Source organism: Larus michahellis, chromosome 1 (genome assembly GCF_964199755.1).
Source record: "Larus michahellis chromosome 1, bLarMic1.1, whole genome shotgun sequence".
Classification (NCBI taxonomy): domain Eukaryota; kingdom Metazoa; phylum Chordata; class Aves; order Charadriiformes; family Laridae; genus Larus; species Larus michahellis.
The window spans coordinates 113,395,193-113,413,355 of NC_133896.1; the positions used below are offsets into that span (position 1 = coordinate 113,395,193).

Here is an 18,163-nt window from a genome sequence, read left to right on the forward strand (position 1 = left end):
AACAATGAGAAGATGGGTCTGTAAACTAGGAGACACTGAGTTACTGAGAGCAGAGATATGCTGAAAGGCTTTTCTAATCTCTTAGTTAAATTTTCAGCACTGGCAAATTGAAATAGAAATGGATACTGAAGCGCTCAGGTCTAGCAGTATCCATTTCTCTTCAGACTTACGATGCACTCACAAAGATCATTTTGCACCCAGCCCAGGGACTGAAAATAAATTTCTAGCATAGGACACATCCTTACACATCTTGCAAAACTCTCACTTCCTTTCTTGCAATTCCAGATTGTAGAAAGTGTCCAGTGTAGCATACTATCAATTTATTCAGAGTATTTCTTTCAGGCTGAAAGCGTAATCGTTCCCAGAAAAATGAAGATGACAAACACAGATTGCCAAGTACCCTCTCCTCCTTTGGTTATGATGATGCAAAAGCAGATTTATTAAAATAAGGAACAAATTCAATAGCTTTTCCAATTTTTCACTGGTTCTCACACTCTTTTGTGGGACATCATCAGTTTATCCTATATGAAAGGAAGAGTGGGGATTTTTGTGAGCCCCTCTGTTAGAAGGCTGATGCAGAGCATATAACAACAAAGTCCCGTACCAGGACTCTTTAGTACAGCTATAGCAGCTTCACAGTGATGTTTTCTTGAATTGGATCATTACTTATATAAAGTATATACAAATAGATTCCTGCGATTACAGCACTTAGACGCTTGCTAGCACATCAGGAAATCCTGAAGCTAGGATTTAAAAGGAAAACCTCTTTTTAAAAATTGTTAAGAATTGCCGTTATTATTCATTGACAATAAAAATTAAACATTCTTACCTTTGGCTTTTGACTTTTCTCCTTATCAGACACGTTAGATGGTTTTCTCTTCAACATTTTTAATTCACGTTTATTCAACTGACGTGCAACTGCTACTAGCTTGTAACCAAACTAAGTTCAACAAAGTCTAATACACAGGCATACATCAGTTATGCAGTTCCTTATTCTCTCAGGATGTGACTTCACGCGGCTGCTTTGTGGCATGGGTGAGTGAGCTGAAATCTTCATTTGGGGAGGGAGGGAGGAAGGAAGTGACGGGGAAAAGAATGAGAGAGGTGTACTAAGGAGATGAGTTGAAAATGAGGACAGGGTTCGGAGTCAGAAATGCTTTAGAATTTATCTCCTTCTGTGCCACCACCAGGCCTCAGTAAGACTTTGGAAAACGTCAAGAAAATCGTCCTCTTTTCCTCTTTCATTTTTCCCCATTGTGGAACTAACTGTACCCTTCATATCAACTTCTGCTGGGACTCAGTATGAAGAAGGTGTGCTGCTGTTCAGAGGAGCAAGGGATGTTATTGCCCAGGAGATTTGCACCGCACTGTGGTACGTGGTCTAGCTGGTCCCTAACACCTCACTTTCTCTCCTGGCTCTACAGTAATGCAATAAAAGCAAAGAGATTAAAAGTCACTGTTTGGTAGAGAAGGGAAGTTTTCTAAAGCCATCTTCTTCTTTTGCATGGCGGAATAATTCTTTGCTATTCATCACAGAATTTGGACGCCCTGAAATAGCACTTTTCAGATCTCTGTTGTCCTTGATTTGGTGACAAAGTCACAATGAGAAGAAGCAAGTCTAACAGAAGGCTTACAACAAAGAGACAGGGGAGAATGACAAAAGTCCTTTATAGTACCTTTAAAAACAGCCCAGAGGCTAAATGAAAGTGGAGGTATTAAGATAGCTTTGAATTTTTCCTTCATTTTGCCTGATATTATTTGCCAGCGTCAAACAAACAGAAGTCTTGAGTATCCTAAATAAAATTTATTTGTTGTGGATCATAGGCCACAAAACCTGAAACCATGAAAAATTCCCAACTTTTTGCTGGAAGATGGAGACAAATTCTCAATTTCAATCCCCAAACTTTTGGGCTACCCACAGAGCTTCAATTAAATCTTAATTTCAAATTACTACAAACAAAAAAAAAATGTATTTCTAAGTTGCAAGAAAACGGTTCAAGAGGAATTGCCAAAAAAACCGATTGGTAAATTTATTTTTTTTTTTTTCAAAACTTTGATAACATTTTTTCAAAGTTTTTTTTTTCAATCAAATCTATTCTAAGCAACTTTTATTCATAAGTTTTGCATAGATAAAAGCTCTTTTAAAAGCAAGTCACTGTGGAGGTCTCTTGCACCAAATAAAAATTCGGAAGTCCTTGTGAATCCAAATACTCAGTGCACATCCCTTTCTTTTTCTATGTCATACTTTTAATATTAGATTTGGTTGAATTCTAATTTCAAGCAAAGTTAAACAAGAAACCATCCAAACTGAAAAAGGAAAGAACTGATGGCTGAAAGCCAATGAGAAATGCACAAGGTCTTATTTCTAAGAATTCCCTCTCCCAGTCCCATAAACACTTCTAACTTTTTGAAGCATGCATGAGGAAATAGGCAGGTGGTCTCTTGGCTGAATTGCTGTCTTCTTCCTCCACCATGTGAATACTCCAGGGAGAGATAAGACACTGCTCATCAGATGAATTCCCATTTCAGTTTGCTATTTGGATTTCTATGTAAACGTCTAGGAAAAGTTTTGGAGGCCTTCTTGGATTGTGATGAGTGGGCAACTGAATGGACTGAGACTGACTGGTGCAACAGTAATTATTATATGCTAGTGGTATACTGAGGTTTTCCTTTCCAGACCTTCTAAGAACTGGGTGGGTAAGAAGGGGAGGAGGAACTGGAGTTAACATGCTGAAATTCTGCCAAATATAATGCAAGATTGTTCTCTAGGTTATTGGATTGAAGTGGAGCATGTGTTGAACCTCAACCCATTAACCAAGATGTTTCATTTCACATTTTAATCTGAACTACACTAATTCAGAACAGATTTGAATTTATTATTGTTATTATTAATGACATATCCATCACCATTCAGAAGAATTGTTATTATTAATAATCATTAATTAATAAATGATATTGTCAAACTCTGAGAGAGATGTTTCCTTCCTATATTTGATAATAACACCTGAAAAGTCTATTTAAGTTTCTAACCATAAGGAGGTTTTACCATGGATATTTAATCAACCTTAGTAATTCAGTAGGGCCATATGTTGTTATAAAAGCTTTATGTATGTTCTATGGTAATTAAACCTGATTATTTATCTACATATAAGTACATTGCAGTATATTGTTTTTCTTTTTAATCTGATCCAAATGTGAGTATTAAATCAGACTCTGCTGATCATTAGACTGTGATTTCCTGTCTCGGGCTACTGTTAAAATCTTCATGATTAATAAAATGGGACCTCATCTGAAGAGTGATATATGAGCTTCCTTTCTGTAGAATATTTATTGTTAAACAGGAAGAAAGAGGCCATTTCAAGAGATATAGTACCCACCTATATCTATTTCCTTTTCTCATCCACATATCAGAAAAATTATAGCAGCTTGAAAGCTGACCTGATTATGTTCTTGCCCTTGGAAAGTTGACCCACACTGGTTTTAAAAAGTAACAAAGTGAAGAAAATCAAACACATGTAACATTAAGTTCGTTTAATTTAGTTAATCAATACATTTCAAAGGGGCCACTTCTCAATTAAAAATGAATAATAAGCTTGGCGCTTATATCCTCTGTATTTGAAGATGATTTTTCAAGGGGGGATGAATATCTATGTAAAATTAAAATAAAAATTCTCATATTTAGTTTTCTATCGGACATGACTGCTGATAACTTATTCCATTTCCTTGCTGGTCTTTGAACTTGATCCAAACCCCAGTGAAATCAATAGAAGTTTTTAAGGTGAATTTTATGGGGCTTGGATTAGAAATACCCAGGCAATGTCACTCTTCTCTCTGGAAATTCCTGTGGGGAAAAAAAGGCTATCCACTTAAAAATAATTAAGACAACCCCATGAGAATGATTTGCACTGTCATTGTATTTATAAAAGGCAATATACATTATAGCTTATTATTATCATTGTTCAGTTCTAATGAATGGACCATGATGAAAGTTCCTGCATATTCAAGTGCTTTATGTGCCTCCCTCCCACATGATAGCAGGTGCCGCAGCAGTGCCATATCCCCTCAGTGGCTCCATCCAGTTACCATGCCCTGAAAGGAGAGATTACTTCCAGTCTAAACTGCAAGCATAAACTTATCCTTTCAATGCTTGATTATTCTGATAATACCAACAAGTAGCGTGCAAAGTAGATGGAATGGTTTAGCACACTGGCCACCTGTCAAAAAACAAATGAAATGAGACTTTTTTCATGTTAGCAACTTGTTTTTCATTGTCTGTCAGACAAATCTGCTTCGAGTTTAACCGGAAACTCAGAGATACCCTGGGGCTGTACATTGCTTTCCCTAATGCTAAACAATCCCAGAGTGTGTTAGTCTGTTTATTTTAATTAAAATAAGACTTGTACTTTGTACAAGAAAGGAATCATGCCTTCAGCCTCTGCTTTTATGGCCATGCCTCTCCCTTTATGATCTAGCTCCCTTAGATATCGCAGAAATCTCAGAATAGCAAGTGGAGCTGAGTGAATAATTTGCAGTGAATAATTTACTTAACAAATTTAATCTTTATTTCCTCAAGGAATGTTCATGAGCAGGGCACAATTTCCTCATATGTATTAATAATGGGCCAGAACATAGCTAGATACTTCCCTCTCCTGGTCTAATCTGAGCAAGGGCCAGCCACAGTTACGGTCACTGCTGCTCCTCAGCCGAGCTCTCTCCATAAACTACCATGGCAAACGCTCTATGGAAACTAAAAGGAGCCAAGTGAAAAAGTGAAGTTAAGCCCTCCCTCCCCTGCCAGCAACCCATAAAAGAAGCCAGACGTTGCAGTCTGGGCTGTCTTTATAACTATTTTAACTAAACACTCGCTTTTAATTTTAACTCCAAAGATTGAGGCTGTGATTTTCCATTGGGATGCTGGGGAATTGATCTGAGTGTTTAAGGTCCCATCTTTGAAACTCCCGCACTCACTGCAAACTTGTCACTGCGAGCATCCAGAACTTAGTACTGAAAATTGGTCCAAAATGCTTGGGGGCTTCATGCAACAAGGGTGTGTAATGTCGTACCGAATAGGCTCCTATGTGCTTTTCACCAGGAATGAAAAACAAAGAAGCTACAGAAACTCGAAGTCTTTGAGAGACAAGGTGGGATTAAAGAATATTTTAAGCTTACACCGTTGATTTGTCAGGGAGTTAACACTATATCAAGAAGACTCCTATCCTGTACAAAGTGTAATTCTTATGAAGCCTGCCGAAACTGGCTATTCAGCAAAGCTAGTAACTAACATCTGAAGTTAGCTTCAAAGCCTTGATCTTTGCTAAATAATTTACATTGGAGAGATTTTTAATGCCATACACACAGTGAAACAGCATGACGGAACAATAACCGAGTGGAGTCTAGGCTTGTTTAAGCAACTTTCAGGGTGCAGAGCAGTAGGTATACCTTCATCGTGCCATCCCAGGAATTGTGAATTCGGCCTCTCTCAGACTATTGGGCTTCCTTCTTTTCCTGAAAAAATATTTTTGTGATTCTTCCTTCTCTTATGCTAATCCTTTGCCACTAAGGTCAATGGAGTCACAAAGAAATATGGCAGGGACAGGCTATAGAGCATTACTACCAAAGCTTCTACTCAATTTAAAGATATGTCTGGTACAAAAAGTGGTTGCTACTCCATGAGTAAGAAAAAGTGTCTCATTGCTGAGCCCTCAGACTGCGTCCTTGGCGTGCTCCCAACACCACTTGGCCTAAAGGGAAAATGAAGTACCAAGAACTTATCTCAGACTTTGATCCCAACACATTCTCTTGCATTAGCAGTAGATGAACAGATCAGTCATACCTACACTATGTCAGGTTAGCACTAACGCTAATAAAAATCTATACTATTGTGACAGAAGGATCCTCAAGGAGATTGGCTTTCACCTATTGAACAAATCCCTTTCTTATTACCTTGAAGGCTAAGAGCCAAAGTTGTGTCTATGTCTTCTAGGTATTCCTGTTGGGAAAATTCAAAGTCAGCAAGGTTGGTGTCTTGTAAAACACAGTCACAGGCTTATCCAGCATCGGTGTAATAATTTCCAACAGAAATATGTGCGTCACTGGTGGTTTTCCTGTACAATTTATTGTAAGCAGAATACACTTTACTGTCTGTGATGAATAACAGAAAGTAACTGTCAGGACGATGCTGCTGTGGGTTCAGGCATGCCAGTGAACAGCACGCTGTTTCTCGGAGCGAATGTTAAAATGTAGCTCAAAGCTGCATCGCAATGCTCGTGCCTAGAACATCTCAACGGATTCTGTTAGTGAACACTGCAATTACTAATCAGCTACAAGGGCATTTTATCCTACATGATTTGCAGGTTTATATGACTGTTGTTTTATAGTTACCCAGCTGAAGCTCAGCCTCCCAGAAATGCATTTACAGATAGAGAGTGACAGTTGCCTTGCACATCTATTCAGAAAAAACGAATATGAGATTTTCGATAAAGGGAACTTATATAAAAATAAATTTAGGCTCTGTGTTTTTAATCTCATACACAAAACATGACATGCTTCATTCGGCATTTAGAAGACCAGCTTAATGCACAAGCACTGGCAGTGCAGCAGGGGATTTTTTCAAGGTATGTACATGATGTCTGCCTGCCTATCTCTGATTAGAATCAAGATCAACAAAAGTAAATTCTGATTAACTCTAATGCGCAGCCTGCTGTCAGGAAACTCTTTGTAGTTGAGCCATCTTTTACCAGTAAACATCTCCTGCTGAATTTCTTCACTGATGTCAGAGTGTCAACTTGCCGTGCCATCACAGCGTTAGAACTGCTGTGCAAATGCTAACATGAAAAGGAATAAAGTGCCATACGCTGCATATTCACTTGCAGGGCTTCGATTTCATTTTGATTCTAGAGAAAAACGCTATTCTGCCTTCCTCTTTGAACATGGTTTCAAGCGGGTAAAAATCAAAATTTGGAAGGGACAGAGGGGGACAAGCTGGCTTTATTTCTAATTGTTTTTAAAACTTTCTTTCCACCCATCTAACTGATATGGTACCTGATTGATAGCCAGCAGAAACACAAAAATGTTTCATCAAGAATAGGTGATTAGTTTCAATCTTACGTTTGATTTTCCTTTCTTAAAGCACTCTGTACCAGAGCTGTGGGCTTATCTGTTGCAACGCTTGATTCAGGCGCTAACAGTAATGGCAATACCTTCAAAATCAAGGAGGATGCGGGTCAGGCTAGCTCCGTCAGCAGACCTGCCAAATCCCACATACCGGGAATGAGACTTGAGTGGTTGATTTGCTCTCATGCTCACTTCCAGGCCTGAACCTCACTGCAGGGAGGTCTGGCACCTGCTCTGTAGGGTGTCTGGCAGGCATAGGTGGTTACCCCAGTCCATCAGCCATTTGCTCCAGTGCAGGGGTGAGGGAGGGTGGGCAAGCCGCAGCCACGCTGAGCTCCCCCCCCCCCCCAGTAAAGAAGAGGAGGCACTTTTCCTGCTGGATTTTGGCACCAAGTCCCTCACTGGGGATGACTGGCCAGGTGATTGCTGCACTCTGTGCCGGTCACGCTTAATGCCCTGCTTGCCTCACTTGAGGCTCCCTGGGATGCTTTGGGCCGGGGCTGAAAGGTCACAATTGAGTAAGTTGCCACCGGTCAGCTGGGCCTCACTAACAGCGTGGGAACATGCTCTTAGCCCATGACCAAGATGAAGTGAAGCACAGTCACATGAATTTATTTCATTAAGGATTTAAGATAACGTGTTTTATCTCAGGCTGTGGGAGAAAAGCACTCACAGGGACAGTCGGGGTACTCAGTAGGTATAAGGTAATTACTTACACGCCAGTAACTTGTCTTTGGGGAGATAATGGAAAGGGCAGGCTGTCTCCAAAACTGTGATCTGTGGAAAAGGAGATGGATGCTTTGCCTCTTCACAAACACCCCACTTTTCTTCAGGATTCTCTCCACCAATTTTGATCTTTTTTCATTGTAACATCAAACTCCTTCCCCTCTCACTTCCCACAAAGTATATGAGCTTTAGACTCACTCGAGTCTTTTTTTATCTCTTACTCTTACCTATCTGATCCTTTTTATTTCGTTCACATATATTATCTCGTGTGTTTTCTATCTCTTTTGCCTTGCTGCTGCCACAGAAAAAAGAGGTTGATGAAAAGGCAAGAAAACTTTTCCCTCCAACAGCTCCATGATCTGCTTAAAGTTCTACTGAGCTACAGACAGCAAACTGGAGAGGAGTCTCACTCCAGCAGCAGCAAAACTCTGGAAGCTAGATATAGGCCCATTAGATTACATCAAGTAATTTTATAGTATATGTAAAAAATGGTGAAAAGAAATGTTAATATTATGCTCCTCTAGTTTGGGAGGTGAAAGCTGACAAAAATCTTTGAAATATCTTCGGGTTCAAACACCCCTACAAACCTAAGTAATAATACCTAAAACCCTAAAAAATAGCCCCCTCACATACCATAGACAAACTCATTCGATTAGGAAAACAAAGTTTTAAAGCCAAGGAAAGGGAGAATTAATGCTATCTGTGATACCTGAATCGCACCCCTACACATGTATGTTTTATGATGCAGTTTTAATGAAGTAGCTTTAATATTTGGCACATTTTCTTTACTGAATGTCTTTCTTTTTCAGCGCAAAGGATGAATCAGAAGGGAGGTGTCAGACCCTGCAAATAAGCTGTTTGAACTCCTGCCCTTCTGGTGCACAAGTTGGTATATTTTGCTCATGCAACAACTGACTGATGTGTATAATAACATACTCTCCCCATTTTGCAAGTGAAACTTGAGGCAGACAAATTCAGTGACTTGTCTAATATCACACAGGAGGTCCATAGAAGTGTAGGGAATTCAATCTGCATTATCTACATCCTTAATCACTTGGTCATGACTCACAGAGTCGACGAAGCTATGCTGCTATGAAGGACTGGAATAAGGATTTATTTTGTCATCATAGTTCAGTGAGATGCTAAGATATTATGTTAAAACTTAATTACTTTGCAGTTGATCATTGGCTGTGTGTAATCCTCAGTTTTTTACTCCAGTTAGATGTGCAGAAAAATTGAACAAATATAGCTGCAAGTGAAGTTTTGGGAGTTTGACTTCAAGGCTTTCAGACTAAAAAATCTGAATAATACCCTGCCTATCTTAAAATGGCGACCAGAATTAACCAGTTTTTCCCTTTTACACCTGTACACATCTTGCTGTAGGATGTGAGTTTGTTATCTGTATTTATCCGAGTAAAGTATGGCAGCTAACACACTAGTCCCCTGTTGTAACTGAGGCCACACGTATTGCTCTATTGCCATGATGATTAATTTTTAGAGGAGTTATGTGGAAGCGAGGATGATCTGTGAGGAAGGAAATCTAGGTATTAAAACACCTACACAATCCAGAACTAAATATAGAAATCCTCAAAATATCTGCAAAAGTTCCTATCTCATGATCTTAAACTATCTGAACTCTTGATTTTCCCACTTCCCACACACTGTTTGTCGTCATTTCTTGTGGTATGCTCTCTAACGTTAAGTTGTAAGTAGAAATGAATGAGAAGTTTCATGTCATTTAACCTAATGAACCTGGTCCTTTCACAAAAAGTATTCAGCCAGATTTCTTCAAATGGATCAGAGTGTAAGCACGTCCAGTAAGAAATATTATGTTCAAGTTTCCAATTTGTTTTGCTTATGTATTAGGGAAGGTTGAACTTCTTCAATCAATGAAATGTCTGCAGAAAGTCAGTCCAGAAATTTCATTACCATAGGTGAATTCCGTTCAAAATAAAAGAGAATACTGAGATACAAATAATTTTCCAGTTCTTTATGAAAAGCCCCGGTCTCTGTCTTCTAATGATCTGTTCATATAACTGAGAGCATTTAAATAGCAGAATTAGAGGTGTGTCCACTGTGTGTCCATTGTTTCACTTCCAGTCTTATTTTGCAGGCCCTATGCTTGTTCATTTTACCCGCATTTTTTTTTCAATGCTGGATGAAAACCCAGTATTCAAATTATATTTTCAGTTTCTAAAAACAAGTTTGAAATTACGCGAGACATACATACCCTGCTTTTGGAGGGTACTTCTTTAACTGGGCTTTGAAAACCATGCAGTATAACAATGCTGCAGCCCTGGAAAACTTACCGCCTTTCTGGCACCGAAAATCCTCACTCTTCCATTTATGCTGTTGCTGAGCACTGATATCGTGTGACTTTTCCCACATTTCTATGTGAGGCAGATGAAAACAGAACTAATTTCTTCTGATTTATGAAAGGCTTATTTCACAAATAGGCTTTACAGGAACACTTTAAAGCATACAAAAATGAGAGAGCACACCAAAGAGAATAACTAGCTCAATCTACACTCAGAAAACAAGCAAGCAAACTTAATCAGCTCCTGAGGCAGATCAGAATCTCCAGAAAGTGAATGTTCCCTAAAAAAGTCATTTGATTTAGCTAGGGAAGAAGACAAAGAATATCAGGCATTGTTGTATGCACTGCTACCTGCCACCTACATATTTTTGTAACTTAAGGTCTGTAAGGATCCTTGAGTCATCTTAGGTTGTGGCTTCCTTACCGATGCCTTAGCCTCAAAATCCTTACCCAATTAGTCACGTGGGTAGCACTTTAATTTCAGCTTCATCAGGGCTGCTGAAGAAACATGAAGCTGAGCTTGCTTTTTCTCCTGAATAAAGATGAGCACACATAAAAGGTATACTGAGCTAATGCAAGCACAGTGAAGATTAAACATTTTGACTACAAACGGGAAGCTTGTCACCAATTCAACACGCACAAGATCAGGCCAAAGTTTAGGTTTCAAAAGTGAATCCATGCAGAAGTAAAACTGCATTACTTTGTGTAAGGAGATAAATTGCACTTATAAAGTTGCAGATCCCAAGACATCTGATGGCTTCATTGGTCAAAACCTTCCTGCCAGCACCAGGAGCTAATGCATTAGCACAACACAGGATCAAAATACAGCCTATATTAGCTGATTCATTTGGCAGGAGCACTGCTTAAGAGGAGTAATGTATGCTTTCTTTTTTTTGCTTTGTATGGTGTATGGGAAGAAACGATAGCTTTTATAATTTATTTTTTTTTAATATAGAAAAACAAGAAGAAAAATGTCAATTGTAAAGTACTGGACTGAAAGCAGTTCCACAGAAGGATAACATTATCACAGTGTCAGTATATAAAGCAGCAGACAGACAACACAATCTATTTTTTTCATTATGCAAAAGTGCATTATTTTGGCAATTCTAAAGGATGCTAACAGGAAGTCAGGAAGTCAGACTTTCATCAGACACTTTGTTATCAACAACTGCACTTAGTTTAATTATATTTTGACTCTTAATTGTGCTTCATGAAGCAGGTAGCATTCCTTTTTTCCTATTAAGAATTCATATGTCATTTACAAAGAATAAGTATATGAAATGCACAATTTTCTCTGTACTTTCAACACTTATATTCCCCTTCATACTACATACATGACAGTAATTCAAAATAACCTTTCATTTTTCTCTCTAGCTGTAGCTCTGCAGCACCTAACAGCTGTGTCAGAAGCAAACCCACGAAATCTGCTGCTGTGAATTGAAATGTTCTTCTGGAGTTATCTGTAACCATATTAAAAATATTGTGGTATTTTAAAATATCTCTTACTGCAAATAAATTCGCTTAATTATCATTCTGACTTATATATACCAGCAAATACTAGTAATCCAACTTTACAGAACAGTCCAGCAATGTTTGGACAGAAATGTTTGGAATTGTTAAGCTTTTTAGTAGAGTTAGGTATACATACATCTAAGATTAATGGAAAATGTGATGTAATTCTCTCTATAGCTATGAAAATTCCAGTAAGGTATTAAAAATATAAAATAGGACAAGAGTTACCACAGTGAAGAGCAGTAGCATCAGATTTTTCATGTTTTTTTAAAACCTGCTTTGAGACTGCATCGTCAAAGTCACCACAGATGAAGACACTAAATTTCTAATTTTTTCACATTAGTATTCAGGAAGTAGCACAAATCACTGTAGGATGCAGAATCGCAGTGGCGGGTATTTGCTATCAGCACAGTGCAACGGTGCAGCTATAGTGGGGCTGGACACCCTCCCCGGCTCCTCTCTTCCAAGAACAAAGCTTGAGAAATGAAGCCTTGTGCTTTAAGAGGTGTTTTTCTCTCAGTTTTTGTATTTAACTGAGGCAAGCTATACAGTATTTACCAACTTTCTGATGTAATAGTTTCTTAAATACAGCTCCCTGTGACAGGAGACAAAGTAAGACCCTACAGACACTGAAGCATAAGGAAAATGAATGCTCTTAAGTTCACTAGCATTTGTATCTTTTTGTCTGTGTCCATATTTCACTTGGTATTTTCAGGAAAAGCAAACACTGAAAATTCAGTCATTCAGTCTCCAGTTTTAAAATCAAAGCCATTCAAATTTCACTAGCATTTGTCTATAACAGACACGTATAGATAGATGCAACCCCCACCCCCTCAGATGGCTTAAATTTCAAAACAAGCTCTCACAAGGTTCCCAGACTGGGTTCAAACTGGGAAATGTTTAGTGCCTTTGAATTGAACCATGTGCTAGATTTAGCTGTAGCAGTGCTCCTTTTTGTCTATCAGTTTGTGTATCTTCAAAGACTCTGCAGTCTTGGGAGCATGGGGCAGTGTTTCTAACTATCTCTTCACCCTGTGCTGAGTGCACAGGGTGGAGGGCTGAGCTGGTGACTGGTGGGGGGAGCAGGGTAACAGGTGAAATTAGCTAAAATGTTATAAAAAGCAACAGGAAACCTGTTGGAGGTCTTGTAAATGAAGTTACGATAAGACAAAAAGAGAAGCAGCTGGGGACAGTTTCATATCTTAGAAAAAAAATCCTGTTTTCACATCTCAACCACAGCTTATCACCTGAACACCTATCGTCATGGTCTTGACTGCTTTGTTTACTGCCACCCTTTCCGTTGCTCTTCATGTCTTCCCTGAGCAAAGACTTTGGGCCTCAGCATGCGTACAGCTGAGCAGGGCTTCCTAACACAAGTAGAAAATAGATTTATACTTGGTGAGGACCTGGTTTACTCTCTTGTCACTGAAAGAAGAAGAAGTAAGAGCTGCAGCTTTTAAGAGGACCACTTATTACTGACACTGAAGCAGCCAGAGTGACTGGAGAAGTTGAAAATTGGTGTCTCAGAAAAGCAATTTGGCGATTTACAGGCTTTCTTTTTAGAGCAGTATTTGTGCCAAATGACGATTCAAAATGTAATTGAGAAAGCTCTTCTAAGGCATGTTCAGGTGTTTCTCAACAGAAAGACTTTCGCTGAAGAAAGAAAAAAATGCAGAAAACAGTCAAATTGCTTAAGAAAACTGAGCAGCCAGAAAGTCCATTAAAGCCCACAACACTCTAGTGCGCAAGAGAAACTGCTGGCTGAAATGAAGTAGAAATCTTCACGCAGCCATTCCCTGGCTTGTGCAGATGGTCAAATACAGCTTTCAGCTTTGAAGCACATTTTGCTAGAGAAGAGCACTGTCTGTTCTGTTTGTTCATTAGTGGCTGTCTATACTCTTCCTCCCTACTCCACTAACCTAGAGAGCAATGATTAGTCACTGGTATCGCAAGAAATCCAATAACCTGTGTAAACCTCAAGGCAACATACAGCATCTCGTTGAGAACCAAGATGATCAGGAGCAGCAGAGGGAGTACAGAGTGAAGGGTAAGAGCAGTCATGGCAAACATGCAGGGCTGTTATGGGGCAACCAGGAACGAGAACCTGTTAAATATAATATGTCCAGAAAAGTTAGGACAAGAAAATGTCCAAAACTAGAGCTTCAAAGAGTGTTTCTTCAACAAACCAATGAGTGTGAAGCTAGACATGTCTACTAAGGGTCAAAGGGATATGCTGAGAAATGGCTTGACTGGCAAGAAAGCAAGTCAGACCAGGAGGAAAGCAAAAAGCCACAAGGTCACTGAAACGGTGGAGAACCATGGCAATAATAGCAGGGCTAATGTAAAGACAATAAGACCATAACACCTGGAGAGAAGGAACACAGACGTTGGTATAAAGTCCCTTGCAGTTTTCCCAAATTTACTGTTCATTCCACCACAATGTAATGCATTCATATTGGATAGAAACCAATCTTTTGAAGCTTTCTACTCTCATTTTAACTTGAAAATAGGAGAGAAAAAGTATCTTGCTTTGCAGCACACCTAGATTTTTTCTTTTTCCTCACTAAAATCTCAGGTCTTCTTTAGTCTTGGGAAATGACTCTCATCCATTCTCACTGAATACCAAACACAGGTTGCAACAGATAAATATTCTTATAGTACCAATGACTAAGCCTTTCTTCTGTTAAACCTAACCATGCTTCTGAGATACTGCAAGAAGAGAAACCCACTTCAGGTAGCTCTCTGCTGACTTATCTCCAATAGGAGATGTTGTCTCCTCTTCCTTTCCTCTGAAGGGTGCCTGTGTCATCCTACAAACACAGCTTTCATGTTGCACAGTTATTGGGAGAGTGGATGCATCAGCTGATGAAGTAGCACGTTAAAGTATTGAGGAAGAGGAAAAAGGGACTCATCAGCTTTTCTCCGTCTGTCTCATGGTGTCCAAGACAGTCTGGGAGCTCTTTTGTGAAGAGGACCCCTCAGTTCTGACCCCACTCTGTGCTCCACTCTGTGCCTGTTTCAGGGCCAGTCAAGCCTATCAAGGTCCTGTACTTTCCAAGGTTTTGACTTCAGATTTTCCACGCCTTACATGAGGTTGCGAAAGTCTTATGCAATTGCACAGATTGAGAAAAGCAACGGAAGGCTGAAGTGCCTTGTATAAAAGTCATATGGACATGTCATTTCTAAGCATACTACTTCATTCAGGTAGTGAAGTTCTTAGCATATGAATAGCAGAAGGGCAGCTTCTAGTAACCACAGTTTAAAGGAAAAATAAAGAAAGAAAGAGAAAATAAGTTTGAGACAGACAGCTGAACTGTTTTTTGCAGGGCTAAGCCTGAGGAATAAAAAGAAGTATAAAAGCCAATAACCTTTCACATTAAGGTCAAGTGGTTGTTAAAGTGGTGTCTGGACAATCTTTTCTTCCATCGTCTGCCTGATTTTAAGCTGATTCGTAACATTACAAACACTGGCCTGGATCACTCATTTCTCTCCCCGATATACTTTACGGTAATATAAAAATATGCAGCATAGTAGTTTCTTTACCCAGGCATATTTTTTTCCTTTTTGCTGAAGTATTCAGTATTTTCTTAAATATATTCTTCTACTTTCTAAGGAAGAACTATTTACAAATTACATCTCCTTAGGAAGACTATCAGTAACAATAATTTCACATGGCAATCTTGACACACCAAAAAAAGCAATGCTCTACATTGCCCCTAGCAAAATTTTGACCAACCACTAATTATATTGTAAACAGCTGAACAATGCAGAAAATAATGACATATGTCTGAGCTAACTTTGCACAAAGTTGCTAACGGTGGCACCGTGGCTATAAAATGGTAACGCAGCACACTCAGTTCTGTATTTAATTAAAGGACAGAAATACAGACTGCTAAAATGTTTTCATAAAACGTGAAGGTGGGCAGGATGGGTGAGATTTGGGTTGTCTCCGATGTCCCTGTGCTGGAGGCAGTCAGCTAACACAGGTGTTTATTGTGCGCTTAACTGGGGGAAGCTGAAGGAAGAGAACTGGAGGACTTTGTTGAGCCTGTCATAGCTGAAGGTGGATGTGACTTTTGCAGTCTGTTCTCACAGTTCTTGTTTAGGTGACCATCTTGGATGATCTATGTCAGCCTTTTTATTGTTTTAGGCAAAACAAACAATGGCAAGATGAAGCACCATAAGGGAAGCTGGGTAAAGTGCTGAGGAGTGTGCTGGTTTTGGCTGGGATAGAGTTCCTTTTCTTCATAGAAGCTAGTATGGGGCTATGTTTTGGATTTGTGCTGAAAAGAGTGTTGATCATGTGGGGATATTTTAGTTACTGCTGAGCAGTCAAGGCCTTTTCTGCTTCTCGTACCACCCCGCCAGCAAGCAGGCTGGGGCTGCACAAGAAGCTGGGAGAGGACACAACTGGGACAGCTGACCCCAGCTGACCAAAAGGATATTCCATGTGTGGCTGTATGATGCTTGATTGTTGGCTGGGGTTAAACTACAACAGGAGGAAGAAAGGAAGAGGAAGAAAGGAGTCAAGGGAAGAAACTGGAGGATGGGAATTAAGATCACTCATATTTTGTTTCTCTATAGAGCAGTCTATCATGAAGAGATCCAGGTCTTTTTCCTTATACTTTACCCATAGAATCAGAAAGACTATTATAGAATATATTTGGTTTACTCTAAGTAGTAAATCAACATCAGAAAGAACACCTGCATCATCCCCAATGTCTGATCCCCTCATAGCAAAACCACCAGTGTCGGCTTGTTTGATTCTTAAAAAGCAAAACTGAAAATCCAGTCTTTGTAATCTTCAATTGCACCAGTTGGTAGAATGCAAATGCAAAGAATGAGATGTCTTGCCATCGCCTGTAATCTAAATCTAAAGACACTAAGCCCACAGAGATACATTAAAGTCAGGAAGCCCGTCAGGAAAGCAGATGGCAAAATAAACAACAATGCAGGAAAAAAAGCACTAAACCTCTTGCTGGCACTTAATAGTAACATGGGTAGGACAAATCTCACCAGGGTAGAGAACGTTAACAGCCTGTTTGTGACAAAATGAAATAAAATTATTTGAATTGACACTTATGCTCTCATAAATCTGACCGATACATCTATTATTACTGTTTTGCCCTGGGACTTCAGCCTTAGCTTGCAATACTGAAAGTTGCTTTCATTAGCAGGCATACGATGGCGCCCGGCATCCCTGACACAATTCGGTTTCTACAGACTGTCTTATTTACTGGTAGACATGAGGAGCCACCCGACAGAGCCCAGTCTTTGTTGACAGTTCCCACCCTATTTCTGCCAATGCTCTGGCCCGAAGTTCTGTCTCCAGGGGCTCCTCCTGGGAGTTTGCAGTGCTGAGACTGGCCAGGGTTTCACTACTGCACCTTTCTCAGCTTTTTTTAGGGGTAGTTTGCTTCCCTCTCTTTTAATTATAGTTCCATCAACCAAAGCTTTACCCTTTCTGTTTTCTATGTCAAATCCCAGGAAAATCTTCTGGGCTACATTCAGCTAGATAAATCCTATGTTTCAGTTATTGCCTGTTGTTATGTCAGCTACTGTGTCATTGAAAATAAACTGAATTACTACCTCTATGTATTCAGAAATATGGTTGCTATATTGACTCACACATCTATGCGTGTGTACCTTTCCTAATGATATAGGAGCGCACGTTAGAGAAAATGCTGTTTTCAGCAGGAGACTCTCTGATCTAAGGTTATGGTTGCTCAGGTCTCCATTTGAACACTCAGCTGGCAGGTTTCAGCCAGTATCCTGCCTCCTGTGGTTTAGATGCACTCTCCTGGGAGCTAGCCTTATTGCACAGTGAGAACCAGCTCTCTCCCTGGAGCACTGTAGGGGGAATGGGCATAAAGGCATATCTTCCGTGCTATATTTCGGTCAACCAGTAACCCTCCATGTGCTTACCAATATGTGCAGTGCCAGAGGACTTGCTGTGCCCAGGGAGGAGAGGGAGAAAAGCCTCATTGGAGTGTCCATATTTTGTGTATCTATCTCAATAACTAAAGTTTTTCTTGGTTTTGTTTTTCTAGTTCTAAATAACCCTTTTAAAAAAAGCCAGCAATTAAAATAGAAAAGCCTCCTCCAGACAGCTATCCAGAAAAATAATTTCAGATCAAGATTAAACTCTGCTCCTTTGTGTCTGGCCCTAAAAACTTCTTGCTACCACAAAGGTAATTACAACAATAGGCTCCACCAGCTGAGCTGATCCAAGAAGGCAGAAACGTCAATACCTCTTCAACCCCTGACATTTGTCTAAATAACTCCAGTGTCCTTTACCAGTATTGCAGTGACCTCTAGGGGCCTGATCCAAGCCCACTGGCTTCATTGGCCCTACCTGACTTACCCCAGACTTCCAGAAAGTTTTCTAAGCCCGGAAGGATGAGAGTTTAATGTACAAATGAAAAAATCAGTGTGTCTGATGAGAAACAGAATAGCCTAAAGCCTTCCATCTCAATGCTGCTGATGTCTGCACGG

General features: G+C 39.6%; 1 protein-coding gene across 2 annotated transcripts in view; it reads right to left on the bottom strand.

Moving 5' to 3' along the window:
• The window catches only part of SAMSN1 (SAM domain, SH3 domain and nuclear localization signals 1), an 81,023-nt gene that overhangs the window by 34,560 nt on the left and 28,300 nt on the right, over positions 1-18,163 (bottom strand). Inside the window, exon 1 of one of the 2 annotated variants that reach the window (XM_074599585.1) lies at positions 830-1,021. The exons of the other annotated variant lie outside the window; for it this stretch is intronic. Within the exon in view, the coding sequence (XP_074455686.1) occupies positions 830-886 (57 nt within the window). The 5' untranslated portion in view covers positions 887-1,021. Of the gene's footprint in view, positions 1-829; positions 1,022-18,163 lie in introns of those variants that run through there. 2 annotated transcript variants of the gene reach the window in all.